The following is a 13,730-nucleotide window of genomic DNA, read 5'->3' as shown; positions in this document are numbered from 1 at the left end:
GCCACTTTGGACCTAGAAACTGAGGCCCCAGGCAGTAGATCAAGAGGGAAGAAAAGGCCTCGTCCTGATACCGCAGAGTACGGTACCAGCCCTGACCCACCTACATATGGGCTCTCACAAGACAATGAGTGAAGCTAGTATTTGTTTAAGACAGAGGTTGGTCAGCAATTCCTATGAAAGGCTGGACTGTAAATATTTAGGCTTTGAGGGCCATATGGCCTCAGTCAAAACCACTCAACACTGCTTCTGTAGGATGAAAGCGGCCACAGCACAGGTAATTTTTTCAGCGTGTTCCAATAAAACTTTATGGACACGAACATCTATATGTCATATAATTTTCATATCACAAAACATTATCCTCCTTTTGAGTCTTTTCAACCATTTAAAAATATAAAACAATTGTCAGCATGAGGGCTGCACAGATGGCAGCCAGATTTGGCCCAAGGCCCATAGTTTGCTGACCTCTGGTTTAAACCAGTAGATTTTGAGTTTGTTTCTTTATATTGAACCTATACCTGACTGACACACTAGCACAACAACAGGCAGAGAGTAGGTGCTCAGGAAATGCTTGTGGGATGAACGGGCAAGTGACATCCACTGCCCAGGCATAAACGATGGAACCCAGGGCACAGAGGAGACACATGTCACCCTGCCCGGATGCGGGGTGAGGCTGTGCCCAAAGAGATTATAGAATAATTCAGCCGTGGCAAAAGAAAAGTGGCGAGGCTGTGTGGGGAGCTCCTGAAGCTTCGGGCAGAAAGAGCAGTGCGGGGAAAAGGCCCCGAGGGAAAAGACAACAAGCTAGATGCCTGTGAGTACCTGCAGGTAACGCCCACTGAGCACACCGCTGGGCGTGTGTGGAACAGCCTTGCCCATGGGGAGGAAGGATCAAGCCCACCAAGGAATCTGGTCTACCCTCAAAGCCATCAGGATCCAGTCGAGGACTGTACGCTAAGGAGTGATGTGACTACATTTTCAATTTTAAGATGATCACTTTGGCAACAGTGTAAACAGATTGGAAGAGGGTATGAGTGGAGGCAGGAAGATTGGCCCAAACTCCATCTTCACCATGGAGACTGTCCTCATCTTTCTGGTTGGAATGAGTTGTTTTTTTTCTTCTGTGCTCCCCAAACCTTTGCACGTACAGTACTTCAAATGACGCTATCATAGAAAATGCTATCTCTACCTGTTTTCATGACTGTCTCCTTTAACCTAAATACTTCTTGAAAACAGAAACGATGCCGTATTTATCTCTGCATGCCCCCTGCGGGGCTGGCTCCGGAATCTGCTCCTAAATAACTGTTATTGAACAAAGGCATCTAGTCCTAGGTGATCTGGGAACATACCAGATCCACAGCCCAAATTAAAGCAGATAATTTTAAGGAATGGTTTATGATGCTAAGGGTAACAAAGACCACCCCACAAATTGTCCCACAAGTGAGTAGGGCTGTCACAGAAACACTGAGGCCTAGGGGGGCCTGCCGGCAGCAGCCCGGGTGTGCAAGAGCCTCACCGGCATGGGGATCTTTGAGAGTTCTTTCCCGATGCAGTTCTTCATGATGCTCCATAAATTGAGGCTATAGTTTGGCTTGTATGGTATTCTAGTTCTCTTCTCCTTCTTGGTCTCTTCCAGCTGATGTTTGTACTAAGAACAAAAACAAAGCCTTTCAATCTCCCACAAAGAACAGAAAACCTGGCATTTATAACCTTCCCTTCCCCCCATGCTTAAAAAAACAAAACAAAAAAACCGGTATTTTCTGTTTCTCTTAGTGCTTTACTAGCAAATCCTTGGAGATCATACCCCAAGTCTTTCACTCATGATAACTCCCCAAAAAGAGTTACCTGTTCATCAAGAATGATGTCACTGCTGGCTCCACTGATATTGCTGCCAGTACGTCTAAAAGGACAGGAAGCATGACAATTAGAACAAAGACCGGAACTAGAGTTTGGTCCTCTCTCTGTCTTTACAAAGCGGAATGCTACGCGCACCGCACAAACTTATTAATGGGTGCTCGAATGACATTTTGATAGAATATGTATAAATTTAAACCTCTCTGGACAACCTGTTCAAGTAAAAAAGTTAACAGTTTTCCATGTACTTAAGGAAAAGAGCCCGGATGTCAGCAAACATCCCACCGAAACATTTCTAACCTGTTGATGTGTTATTCACTTTTTTGTGGAGTCAAGGATAACTTACTTGTGGCCCAAATTTTCAGGCATGGTGATGATTTCAGGCGCATCGAAAAATTCATTCTCGTCATCCTCATCGCTCATGTCTCCTTTGCCGGAGCAGCACTGATCTACAGGGACAGAAGCCTCCTTTGTTGACTTTGGCTATATTAACCAAAACCTGGCGCGGCCAGATCTTTTCAATACTGATCACGAACAGAGCAACAAATGGTAGAAAGCAGTGGAGGAGGCAGAAGAAATAAGCGGCTCCAGCTGCGCTTCGCAGGAGTCATTGACTCCGGAGAATGCGGAGTTCTTCTATAAACTGCAGAAAAGCACGTGGCTTCTATTGAAACAGGCTCCCCAGGGGGACAGCGTCTCACCTTTACCGGAGCCCGCGCTGCCAGGAGTGTTTGCCGGCAGCACCGTGGCTCCTCGGAAGGCCCTCTCTAGGTGATTGTGCTGCTTGGCCAGCTGCTCGAGGGTCTCCTCCAGTCGGATACGCTGGTCTCTTTCATACTGCAGGGACTTCTGCCATTTTTTACTATGGGTCTGGGCTAACATGAGGAAATCTCTGCAGGCCTGTATGGGGACAGTCAACACGTGTCACAGTGACTCAACCAGCGGAGACACCCCTCAGGCCTCTGCAAGCCCAGGAAGCAATCTTATTCTGGGAACTTGAACAGGCAGATTATAATAAATGAAGACTTTCCCTGTTATTCCACTGTTAACAGGGACAGCCAGCTCTGTGATGCAATCGAAGTCAACTCCGGGAAAAAAAAAACGAGCATGGTTGCCACGGTTCATTTATATTTTCCTGATCGTGAAGACCGAACAAATACCAAACGAGCAGTACAACCTAGGCAAAGTATTTGTGGCGACATCGCAGAGGGCAGCTACGTGCACTGCACCAAAAGAAAACAAAATCCATCAACTGAAACATGAAGAAAAACACAGGATAACTGCTTTCAATAAATTCTCACCTAGAGCTGAGGAATTCAGACACTGAGAACGGAGACTCTACACTGAATTAGACCAAATGTGACGAAACTTAATTTGTTTTTACTTTGGTCACTGAGAGAAACAACTGACCGTAACAACTAGAAGCCCACCCGAGGAATCAAAGCGGGGCTGTGGAGACAACACACAAATCTGATCTTCTCAGCCCCTTTACTGGCTCCCCGCGGGAACTGGGACCAGATCCTAACTACTGCTCATGAACAAAAGGGCCCTTCACAGCAGGGCCACCAGCAGGCAGCTGTGTCCGCTCCAACACCTTCTCGTGGAGTCACACTAAACTCACCATTTCTTGGACAGAAAGATTTCTTTCAGGCCTGCCTATCCATAGCATGTGCTATTCGCTCTGCCGGGAATACCCTTTCCTACCCCTTCTCTCTACTGGGCCCAGTCCTCCTCATTCTTTAGGATCTATGGCAAATGTCACTTTTTCTGTGATGCTTCCCCCAGTCTCACAGCAGCCAGTCTCTTCTCTACATGTCCACAGCACTTGGCACGTACTCCTATGCCACAGCAGCATCGTGACTCTCTCTCCAGATGGACCATAAGCAACTTGAAGACAGTTTACAGTTCATTCATATACACATCTCCAGGTCCTTTGCTTTGTACAGAGTAGGAACCTGAGAATTTGCTTAATAAATAAATGAAAGAAGTCAACAATGTAATCTTAAAATTCAATGCCCTGTTACAGAGAAACCACAAGGTAAATAAAATATCCACTCCCGTGCTTTCAACTACTGGCTAATGACTACGAAATCAGTAATTCTAGCTCTGTGCTCATGGAGCTTCAGACCAGAACATTCTATTGCCTATTCGGTGGCTCAAAGTAATTTCGAAATCAGTTGGTCCCATTCTGAACTCCTCAGATTACCTTTCTGACTCTGCTTCTTCCCTGGGCATTCCTCATGCCACAAGAGTTCCGGGGCCCTTCCACCTGCCCAAGCCAGAAAACTAAGAGACATCCGCGATTCTTAGTTTCTATTTCCTCTCCACATCCAAATATAAAGTACTATTGATTCTTCTTTAATACTTCTAAAATCCACACACTTGTCATCCCTCATACTCAGAGGCAGTACAGAGTACATACAGGGAGTTGGACTGTTGAAGCTCTAATCACAGCTCCATCCCACTACCCAGCTATGGAATTCTGGGCAAGCCAGTTAACCTCTCTGTGCTTTATCATCCTCATCTGTAAACAAAAGATAACAATAGCAACTGCCTCAAAGAGTTGTTGCTTTACGTGTAAAGCATTTCGAACCATAGGAGCTCACGGTTAAGCATTTGATAAGGTGTTAGCCATTATGGTAAGCCTGCATCAAAATCAGTCATATCCTCTTGTAACTCACTACTAAACCCATTCAGTATGATCTGCACCCCCTCTCCTCCCACACTTAATTCCCTCCCAGCCTCATCTCTAGCTACTACTCGTTCCACTAATTAATAATCAGTTACCAGCAATTCCCAGAGTTTGGGAGAGAGGGAGGGATCCACATATGCCACACCTCTACCTGGATCAACGCTTCTCTGTCACTTCCTTTTAATGATATTGAGCGTAACTAAAATTTAGTGAGAGACAACTACATGTCAGGTACTTTACTGATCGCTTCACATTGATTATCTAATAAAAGCCTTTCAACAACCTTGTGAGCAGCTACTAGTATCGTCACCATTTACAGAAAAGGAACTGAGGTCACAGAGGAAGCAGGTTGCCTGGGTTATCCAGGTAGTTAACTGAGGCAGGTGGACTTCAGGGCCCCAAGCTCTATATTGCCTTTTTTCATAGGAAGACTCTCCCTCGTCTTTCAGAATTCAGCGGAGGTGTTACCTTCTCTAATTCTCCCACTCTGAGCTAAATGCCTCCGGTGTGCTTTACCTTAGCAGCCTGTGCTCATCTGTCATGCTCTTGGCACACTCCGTAACTGTCTGGTTACTTCTGTGTCCTCTCATTCGAGAGGAATCTCCTCAAGGGCAGGGACGACATCCACATTTATTTTATATCCCCTAGCACAGTGCCTAGAACACGGAAGGTGCTCAATAGATGTTCACTGGATTAGCAAATGGATACACTAACAGTGTCGAGCGAGTTAGATTCATTTTGGTAGTAAGAAAAGCTGTATCCTAAGCAATGAAGAACCTGAATGAAATGTGTTCTTCCTTTGATTTAACTGCCCCTTTAGAGACGTGACACACCAGCATGTTAATTTCTAACATGCACATTATTCTTAAGGTCTTGCTATCACCTAAAAGGTATAAAGGAAACAAGACAGGGATAAAAAAAAAAAAACGCATTTTAAGCAGTAACAGGCTATAAAAGGGGCACAGGCAGAGCACCAGGGGAGACGAGCATGAGAAACAACTTCCCTCTGACTTCCAAGGAATCACTCCCTTTGACACAAACTCCAGACACTTAGGAGTTCGGGAAGAATCGCCCCGAGGAGCGAAGACCACATTTTCAAGAGTAAAGTTCAAACTCAACTTGCAGTTCTATGAGAAAACTTTCGGCCAAGTGGTGTTTTATTCAGGAATGTTTTCACATAAAAAGTAGAAGAAAAACGTCATGGAGCAGGGTGTGTTCACCTGACATTGGATAAAAGGCAACATTTGCTGTCAGGAGACTGATGTGTCCTGAGTTGTTCTATATAAATAGTATACTTATTGGATAGTGATTAATTGACCTGTATGACTTATGAGGTTTTCCTGATCACAAGAGGACCAGAAAGGCAGGCGTGTGGTCACTGAGAAGTGCGACAGTTTGGAAAAGGAGCACATGACCAGACATCAGAAACACAGCGTCAGTGATGATGAGCAGAAGAGTCTCGGAGGCAGTTGGTCTTCCTGCAGCGGTCAAAATAATTTGTCTTTTCTATGCTGTGTGAATCAGAGCACTAAAGAAAGTTTTCTACACCTCAGAAAATGATATAAAAATAAAGATTATCACAACTTTCTATTAAGTAACAAAGGGGTTTTAAAGGAGAAAAACTAAATTTTCCCTTGGTCACGGGGAAAGTCCTTTGATTTTTAGGAGCCACATGAGCTGAACTATTTCTTAGCAAATGACTTATTACTGCTCCCCCAACAGGGGAGAATGGCTCTAGTGAAGTAATTTCATCACATTTAACAGATAGAAAAAACCTCTGCATAAGCCCTTTCTCACAGAGTATGCTTTTCACTTGTGTTATGAAACATCTTCTAGTGTTCTCACTAGAAGCTACTAAAACAACCTGTCAGGTGAGAATCAGTCATCGGCAGAGGAAAAACAGCACAGTTTAAACCATGTATCCATTTCATACCGATCGCCCGGTATCTGAAACGCATCACTAACAGTGGCGATGCTTTGGCTTTACTTAGAGGCATGCAGCCCGGCAGTGGAAGTGTCCCCCAGACCACGGCCACCGAGGCCGGTGTCACGAGGGGGCAGAAGTGCTGGCCCCTTCTTTTTAAACAAAAAGTGCCCAAAGCTGAGTATTTCATCTTATCACCCCAAACTACCCCTGACATCAAGGACAAAGAGGGGCCTATTTAGTATTCTAAGGTTCTCACTAGTACTTGACCCAGCCCCACGTACCACACTGTAGGCCGGAACGAATTAACGACGTTAAGGATAAGACTCCAACTTAAAGCTCAAAGAATGTTGACAGTGGAAAGGACCCACGAGATCTTTTAGCTCCAAGAGATAAAGCTGTTCCAAGTAAATAAATAAACAAAACCACAACCCAGAGAGGTTAAGGGCCACCACTAACATCGCCACCAGATGCTCTGCTGGTTGCAGAGGCAGGGCTGGCCCTCTGGACTGCTAACGCCCCAGCTGGAGCAGTGTCCTCCTGACCATTCGAGCAGAGCCTGAGAGTCATCCCATCTGAGCACCTGTTCCAGTTCGTGCAACAAACAATGTAACTTAAACCCCTGGAGCAGCTGGGCGAGACCTAACGTTCTATGCTTTATCAATTACAATTTTCCCTGCATTTGGGAAGAATCGAAGGGGGAAAGGATCACACCGCGGCACCGGCGCCATCTGCACTTACGTTGATCATGGCGTTGGATGTGATCCTGAAGAGCGTGGCCCGTTCGTTGACCTGCTTGATCTTTTCGTTGCTCTCCGCGGGCAGCCTCAGGGCCTCCAGCTCGCTGAGGGAGCGCTGCAGTGCTGTGCCATGCTTGGCTATCAGGTCGTTGCACGTGCTCAGGTCCTCCACTTTGCTGGACAGCGTCCGGAGGGTGTTCTGCAGCTCTGTCTTGTCGGTCTGTGAGACAGACTCTTCATCTCCTGACTCGTCTGCAGAGGCAAAAGGTAAGTTACACGACTCCAGGCCAGGGAGAGAGAGTCTGAACCCTACCAACTCCGCCTGCAACCAAACTGGCAAGCCTCACACAGTGCTCTGAGCGACGGACGGCTCGCCATCACCAAGCGGCTTCCACAGCCCACCCGCACCACAAACACCTGGGCTTCCTCTCACAGGTGCAGAGCCTCTGGCCCCACCCCCAGACACTTTGATTTGGCTGGTGTGAGGCAAGGCCCAGGAATTTGCATTTCAGATAAGCTGCCCAGGTAATTCTGATGCACACCGAAGTTTGAGAATCAACGACCTAGAGGACAAGATGGAGAAGAAATTCAGTAGCTCTTGGGGTTGGGAATGAATTATTGAGCCTTTCCACTCTAGCTTGAGGGTTCGCACTGCTCTGAGCTGATTGTTAATGCAAATCCACTACCGCCTGCTGAGCGATCGGGTGGGCCCTGTATGAAATGGGTTGAGAATCACAGTCTACGCTTTGTAAACACAGTCCACATCGTGGAAAGACTAGTTAAGTTCCCTTCGCTGAAGGAAAGCTCAGGGACGTCATAATGAGTTCGTCTGACACTAAAGCCAGCAGCGCAGTGAGAGCAACGCAAGGTCTTCTGTTAAATGATTCTCTAATAAGCAGCCAAGCGGACAGCTGCGCCGCACCTCTCAGCATCGGTCTTGCACACAATACTTTTGTAAAGTAACCGCAAAGTGCTCTTCCAGCGGGGTCGCTTCCCTTGGGGGAAGCTAGCGACAGCACTAAAACCAAAACACTAAAACCAAAACAAAAGAAACGACGGAGGACTTGCCCTGTCTGCTACGGAGAGGCAGGGCCAAAGCGAAAATATAACCGATCACAAAAAATTTTACAAAGCAGTGAGTTTTCCGCTCACTGCTTAATAGATATTAAATACAGTACGGGAAATGACAGGGGATAAGAAAAACAACCGACGAACAGAAGTCAGCAGGTGACCAGCCCAGTGTGATTAAACTATCAACATCGGCATGTGTGTGGGGGAGGACATCCTACCATTTTCCTTGAAGAAAAATCAAAACATAATCAGATTGCTCTTTTGAGTGAAAACATAATTAGATTGCTCTTTTGAGTGAAACTAAGGTAGCAAAATGATTTTTTTTTTCATAGAAAATATCACATATAATGTTTTTGGCAGTCTATGAAGATTGTTTCAACTCAATTAACAAATAGTTAAGTAAGACTGTCAGGAGCAAAGAAAAAAGTAAGGATAGATCGAAATTGCGAGTTGTAATAATCCTAAGGCTGACCTAACGATAAAATAATTATTACTCAAAATTCTAAGGTAGTTAATTGGCATTAAAAGCCAAAAGGACAGTTTCTGAACGGAGGCACTACTGACATTTTGGGCCAGATAACTTTGTTGTGAGTGTCTGTCCTCTGCTTTGTAGGTTTAGCAGCCTCCCTGGCCAGGAGCATCACCATCCCTCAGCTCTGACAAGAAAAACGTCTCCAGACATTGCCAAATGTCCCCGGCAGGGCAGAAGTGCCCTGAGTTAAAAACCACTCCTCCAGGAGAAACACTGCAAGATGAAGAGAAGCCTGAGATATCTAGGAGACGGTTGATAATTAAAGGACAATGAGGGAGAAAACGAGATTTGTGCATAAAAGGGGCAAGTGGAAAGGTTCCCACACATTGTGTTATTCGCTCCCTACCAGATTCTGCCAGCATCTTCACCGCCTTGGCCTTGGCCAGCTCCAGGGCTGTCACCCAGCGCTGCCGCTCCACTTCTGAGCTAGCCTTCAGATGGTAGGTCTGAGCACCCCCATTGGAAATGATGAAGTTGCAGGAATCCTCCACAGTGATGTTGGCTGTGGCGAGGTTGATGGTCCCCCGGCAGGTGTGTCTCATTTCTGCCTTTGACCTGCAATAACGAGACAAAGACATGCTAAGGAAAAAGCTGATGGGTGGTTTATTCTTGATCACGTTCCTTTTCTTTTCCTAACGCTAAGCCTTTCGAAAATCTAGTAGTCTTAGGAATGAGCAAATTCTAATATTTCTCTCGAATGGCTCCCTAAAATTCAAGAAACAATCAGTAGAGATTTCCTTTCAGAACCTAAGTGTTGTTTCTGAGTTAGGTTTTACTCTGCTGTTCCTCTCACCCTTAGCTTTTTTGAATGAGGCTTCACTGAAGTATAACCACGTACAATAGAAATTCAGCAATTTTAAGTGTACGATCCAGTGAGTTTTGACAAATGTATATAATTGTGTAACCACCTCCACAGTCGAGATGTAAAACATTTCTATTGCCCCAAAAAGTTCCGTTGTGCCCTTTGGCAGTCAGGAATTACTTTTTATTTAACAAGTTATAAAATAGAGCTTTATAAACCCATGCAACAAAATTTCATATAACAATCGCATTCCCTAAGGGAAAGAATAGCTCTATTTTACAGATACTGAACAAAGCCCCTCCGACTGTAAATCAGCCCAAATGAGACCTGTCACAGTATGCTAAAGATTGAATTGCAGAGTGTAAGGCACACATAGATGTTTAGAGTATTAAATATTGACTATAGCTCAGTGATATGAAATAGGAATAACTCGCTTTCTGTGGGAAAAAAGAAGGAATAGTCATAAAAGAATCACCAGGTGGTATAATCTTTCTGGAATATGTTATTTCCTAAGGTCTACCGACCTCTATTGGTGGGAACTCCTAAGCCATGCTATTAATAGCTAGGAAAGATTCAGCAAATCTGTTCTCAGAGGACTGGGTGTAAAAATTTTCCCTATCTCTACTGACTGACAGTTCTATTAATAGACTAACATTTGAACTTTACAGCACTATTTGGTGACAATAAACTACAAGGGGCTTCACATAAAGTATCAAGCTGCTAGCACAGCAGTCTACAGCGCAGACTGTGCTACTTTCCCCACCACCTGCTGGCTGTGCCCAGGGGCCTGCATGTTGAGAACACAGTTTTTCCCTGACCAACTTGGAACATAAAGAGGTCAAAGTCCTTTGCCAAGTGCCACAGTGCAAAGCAGAGCCATTTCCTTTCACGGGAGCCAAGTCGCCAAACATACCTGGCACATCCAGAATTCCTGCATGCCAGAAATAACACACGCCCTACCTCCAGAAAGTAAGATTTGGTATGTTTGAGAAAGTCGGTTTTACTGTGCTTATAGGAAGACAGGCCTGCTGTTGTTCAGTTTGTCACATGAAACTGGTTTTTCTTCCCCAACTGAGCAGTCTGGGATGGCTAGGGGGGTCTCAATGGTCTGGGCCATTTTCCATCCTCGCACTTGCCACACTGTAACGTGAATCCTTGTTTTTTTTCTACGCTTACCTCCCCTCCCCCACCCAAAGCTTCAATTACATTATGCATAATGCAGGCTGAAATACAGACCCACAGCTGACAGGCCGCTCACCCTTGCTCTCTATTCCAAAGGTGCTACTTGGACCTTCTACCACATTCCTCACAATGTGTTGGTATTTTTCACAAATCACTTCTCAAGAGTCTCCTCTGCCTGGTCATCTTCATGAACTAAAGAAGTTTCTCAAATCACACACAGTCTGCAGCAGTTTTAAAAGTACCAGGGAATCCTGGAAGTACAGCAGGCTCAACGTTGGAGCTCTTGGGTTTGGGCAAATACACCAATGGTTACAAATGATCAGTACAGAAGCTGGAAAGAAATGATTTCGGGGTGCAAGATTAAATTCTCCAGGTGCTACAGTATTAGGTGGTATTTTCTGGCTAGAAATTTCTTCCCTGAAAACAGACCAGCTGAAACAGTAACTCGATCTCTAGAACCTAGCCAGGAAAACCAATACTATGGTCTGTCACGATGTGTCTGCAGAAGCTGGGATTCTACATATGGTTTTAAGTAACTGAACATCTGTGTAACTGGGAATGTAAGGAAGAACAGGACATATAAAAAGAGAGAAGCAGTGTTGTCAAAGCCTGTTAGGAAAGTTCATCAGAGGACAGGTCTAGGGAGTACATGATCTCAGTTAAAAAGAAAACAGTATTTTGTAAGAGGCGTATATATAGGAAATGGCAGGTTCTGAAGGCATGAAAAGCAGGAGGAATGACAACTTGGCTAAATAACTTGAGAAAGACGAGGACCCAAAGAACTACCAACATAACTGGTAGGAAGCACTCAATATGATTTTGAACGTAGCACGTAGATTTGATAACTCTGGATCCTGTTGTTTGGTTTGTGGGTGCGACTATCTTAGCTGGCAAGGAAAGGCCTATGGTATATTTCCCGATATGTGGTTTGATATGTTTCAGAAGAAGTTTTATCTGTAGTTAGACAAGTACCACTTGCTCTTGTAAGAGAGACCTCAAAAGTGATTACAAGTACTTCGACAACATGTAAGTTAATGTCCAACAAAGGTAATATTGATCAAGGCAGGTACTGATCAAAGAATCAACTAGCCTGGAAAGTGGATCAGATAAGAACTTGGATGAGGAAATATGATCACACATTAAGGTCCTCAGCTGAAACACAACTTCTGAAAATGAGGAATGTGTTAATAGTGACTTAGAGGTCAAGTTAGAATAAGAACCAACTGAACATTAGGATGATGGTCAGTGAACCTGAGCAGGAGAAAAACTTTGGAGCAAACCAAAATTTTAGATTTTGTGATCTAACCTTAAAGTCCCGGATAAGTAATTAGAAGGGATTAAAATTAAAACTAAGTCGGAATACAGTAATGCCAATGATATACACAATGGTTCACAATTAATGTGAACCAATAGCAGTGAGGATGCGCTATGGCGTTTTCCACTGTACCTACTTAAACAACCTCCAATTCCCGCCGTCGATTTCCCCTCAAAATCCTCTAAGAGTCTATACAAGGGAGTTGATGGAAGAGAGATTTGTTCACCCTAACTCTCCCGGAGGCAGAGTGACTTACTGGCAGAGGAAAAGGAATACAGAGTGAAATGCTCTTAACAACAGTGTTTGGGATCCCAAACAGGATGGTCTTTATGAAAAGATTTCAATCGGAAATGACATATACTAAGCAAAGTCTCTTAATAGAGACTTTTATACACTTCATATAAAATAAACATAGTAACCACAATCTAAAAACTTACTTGCTATTGATAAATAATTATCTCTGTATCGGATTCATGTAACACGAACCTGGGTTTTAGGCTATGTTTCAAATCTTGACTCCTCAAGACCTTGGGAACGTGGCCCAAGCTGTCTGTTTCCTCATCAGTAAGATAGAAATTCTCCTAACTTCCAGGGTTGTTGGGAGTTAACGAAATACTGCACGTAAAACACCTATCCAAACTGCCCAGCTCCCTGAAAATGTTTATGTCCTGTCCCCAACTCTGATATCTTAATCTCTCTATCTGTAGTAACATGAGTAGCCAAAAACATGTTATTGCTATGGCAAGACTGTGACTCACCATAAATATGTTAAACATTCCAAAAACACACATGGTTGAAAAGAAGTAATCATACAAAAAACATGGATTCTTCTTTTAATAAAACAAACAGACCGAACCAGAGATCCTGGAAATACTGGAAAGAACATTTGATCAATCATTCCCAAGGGGAAGAGGTGGGGCAAACAAAAATAAAAGCAGCGTTGGAGTGTGTATATCTCCTCCAACTCAGCTGTCTAGAAGGCCAAAACATAAGCAAGTCTTGGAGAGATAAGACAGGGGACAGATACAGAGGCCACCTAGTGCGTGGTGTCCTTGTGCCTGAATGCAGAGCAGAGAGAGCAAAAGCGGGTACATCAAGAACTGCTAATAACCTTGAAATCTGGAGACCGGGCACAGACAGCTAAGCCTTGGGACTTTGACTACAAGTTCCTTGGAAGCGGTGCCTGGGCTTTGCTCTACTATTATGTGCCCCTTGGCACCTACAGCAGCGCCTTCCCTGCAGAACTAATCACTGCACCGATGTGCTGTTGAAAACATAAAGAATAAATGGTCTTCAAATAACTGGAACGGCCAGAGACCAAAGGGAGGGGTATGGCATCAGGGTGGGTAAACCAGGTGGAGGGGTAAATCTGGGGCATTCACCCTCCTGATGGTGGGCTCGCGTTGCGGGCTGTCAATCCGCGCAGGTAACGAAAAGGGGTCTGGGGCGACCTTGGCTGTGGTGCCGACTGGAGAGGGTGACGGCGCGGGGGCTGTGGGCTGCGGTGGGGGACGGTGCCCCGGAAGCAGTTACCTGTAGTAGCTCAGGAGCCCGTTGCTCAGCACGAACCACCGCCGCTGATAGCCTTTGATATAATTGGTCCATTTGAAGAGCCAGCCCT

The 13,730-nt window shown here is 44.8% G+C and overlaps 1 protein-coding gene across 1 annotated transcript in view; it reads right to left on the bottom strand.

Moving 5' to 3' along the window:
- OSBP (oxysterol binding protein) overlaps window positions 1–13,725 on the bottom strand; it is a gene marked incomplete at its 5' end in the record, with an annotated part of 28,810 nt that extends 15,085 nt beyond the window's left edge. Inside the window, 7 exons of the mRNA XM_025046312.1 lie at window positions 1,514–1,645; window positions 1,843–1,897; window positions 2,198–2,300; window positions 2,553–2,751; window positions 7,209–7,459; window positions 9,157–9,365; window positions 13,643–13,725. Coding sequence (XP_024902080.1) covers window positions 1,514–1,645; window positions 1,843–1,897; window positions 2,198–2,300; window positions 2,553–2,751; window positions 7,209–7,459; window positions 9,157–9,365; window positions 13,643–13,725 — 1,032 coding nt within the window. The remainder of the gene's footprint in view (window positions 1–1,513; window positions 1,646–1,842; window positions 1,898–2,197; window positions 2,301–2,552; window positions 2,752–7,208; window positions 7,460–9,156; window positions 9,366–13,642) is intronic.
- Between the last annotated feature and the right edge of the window lie 5 nt (window positions 13,726–13,730).

Source organism: Pteropus alecto, unplaced genomic scaffold (assembly GCF_000325575.1).
Source record: "Pteropus alecto unplaced genomic scaffold, ASM32557v1 scaffold43, whole genome shotgun sequence".
Taxonomy (NCBI): Eukaryota; Metazoa; Chordata; class Mammalia; order Chiroptera; family Pteropodidae; genus Pteropus; species Pteropus alecto.
Note: the sequence above shows the minus strand (reverse complement) of the source record. Positions and strands in the feature narration are given on the sequence as shown.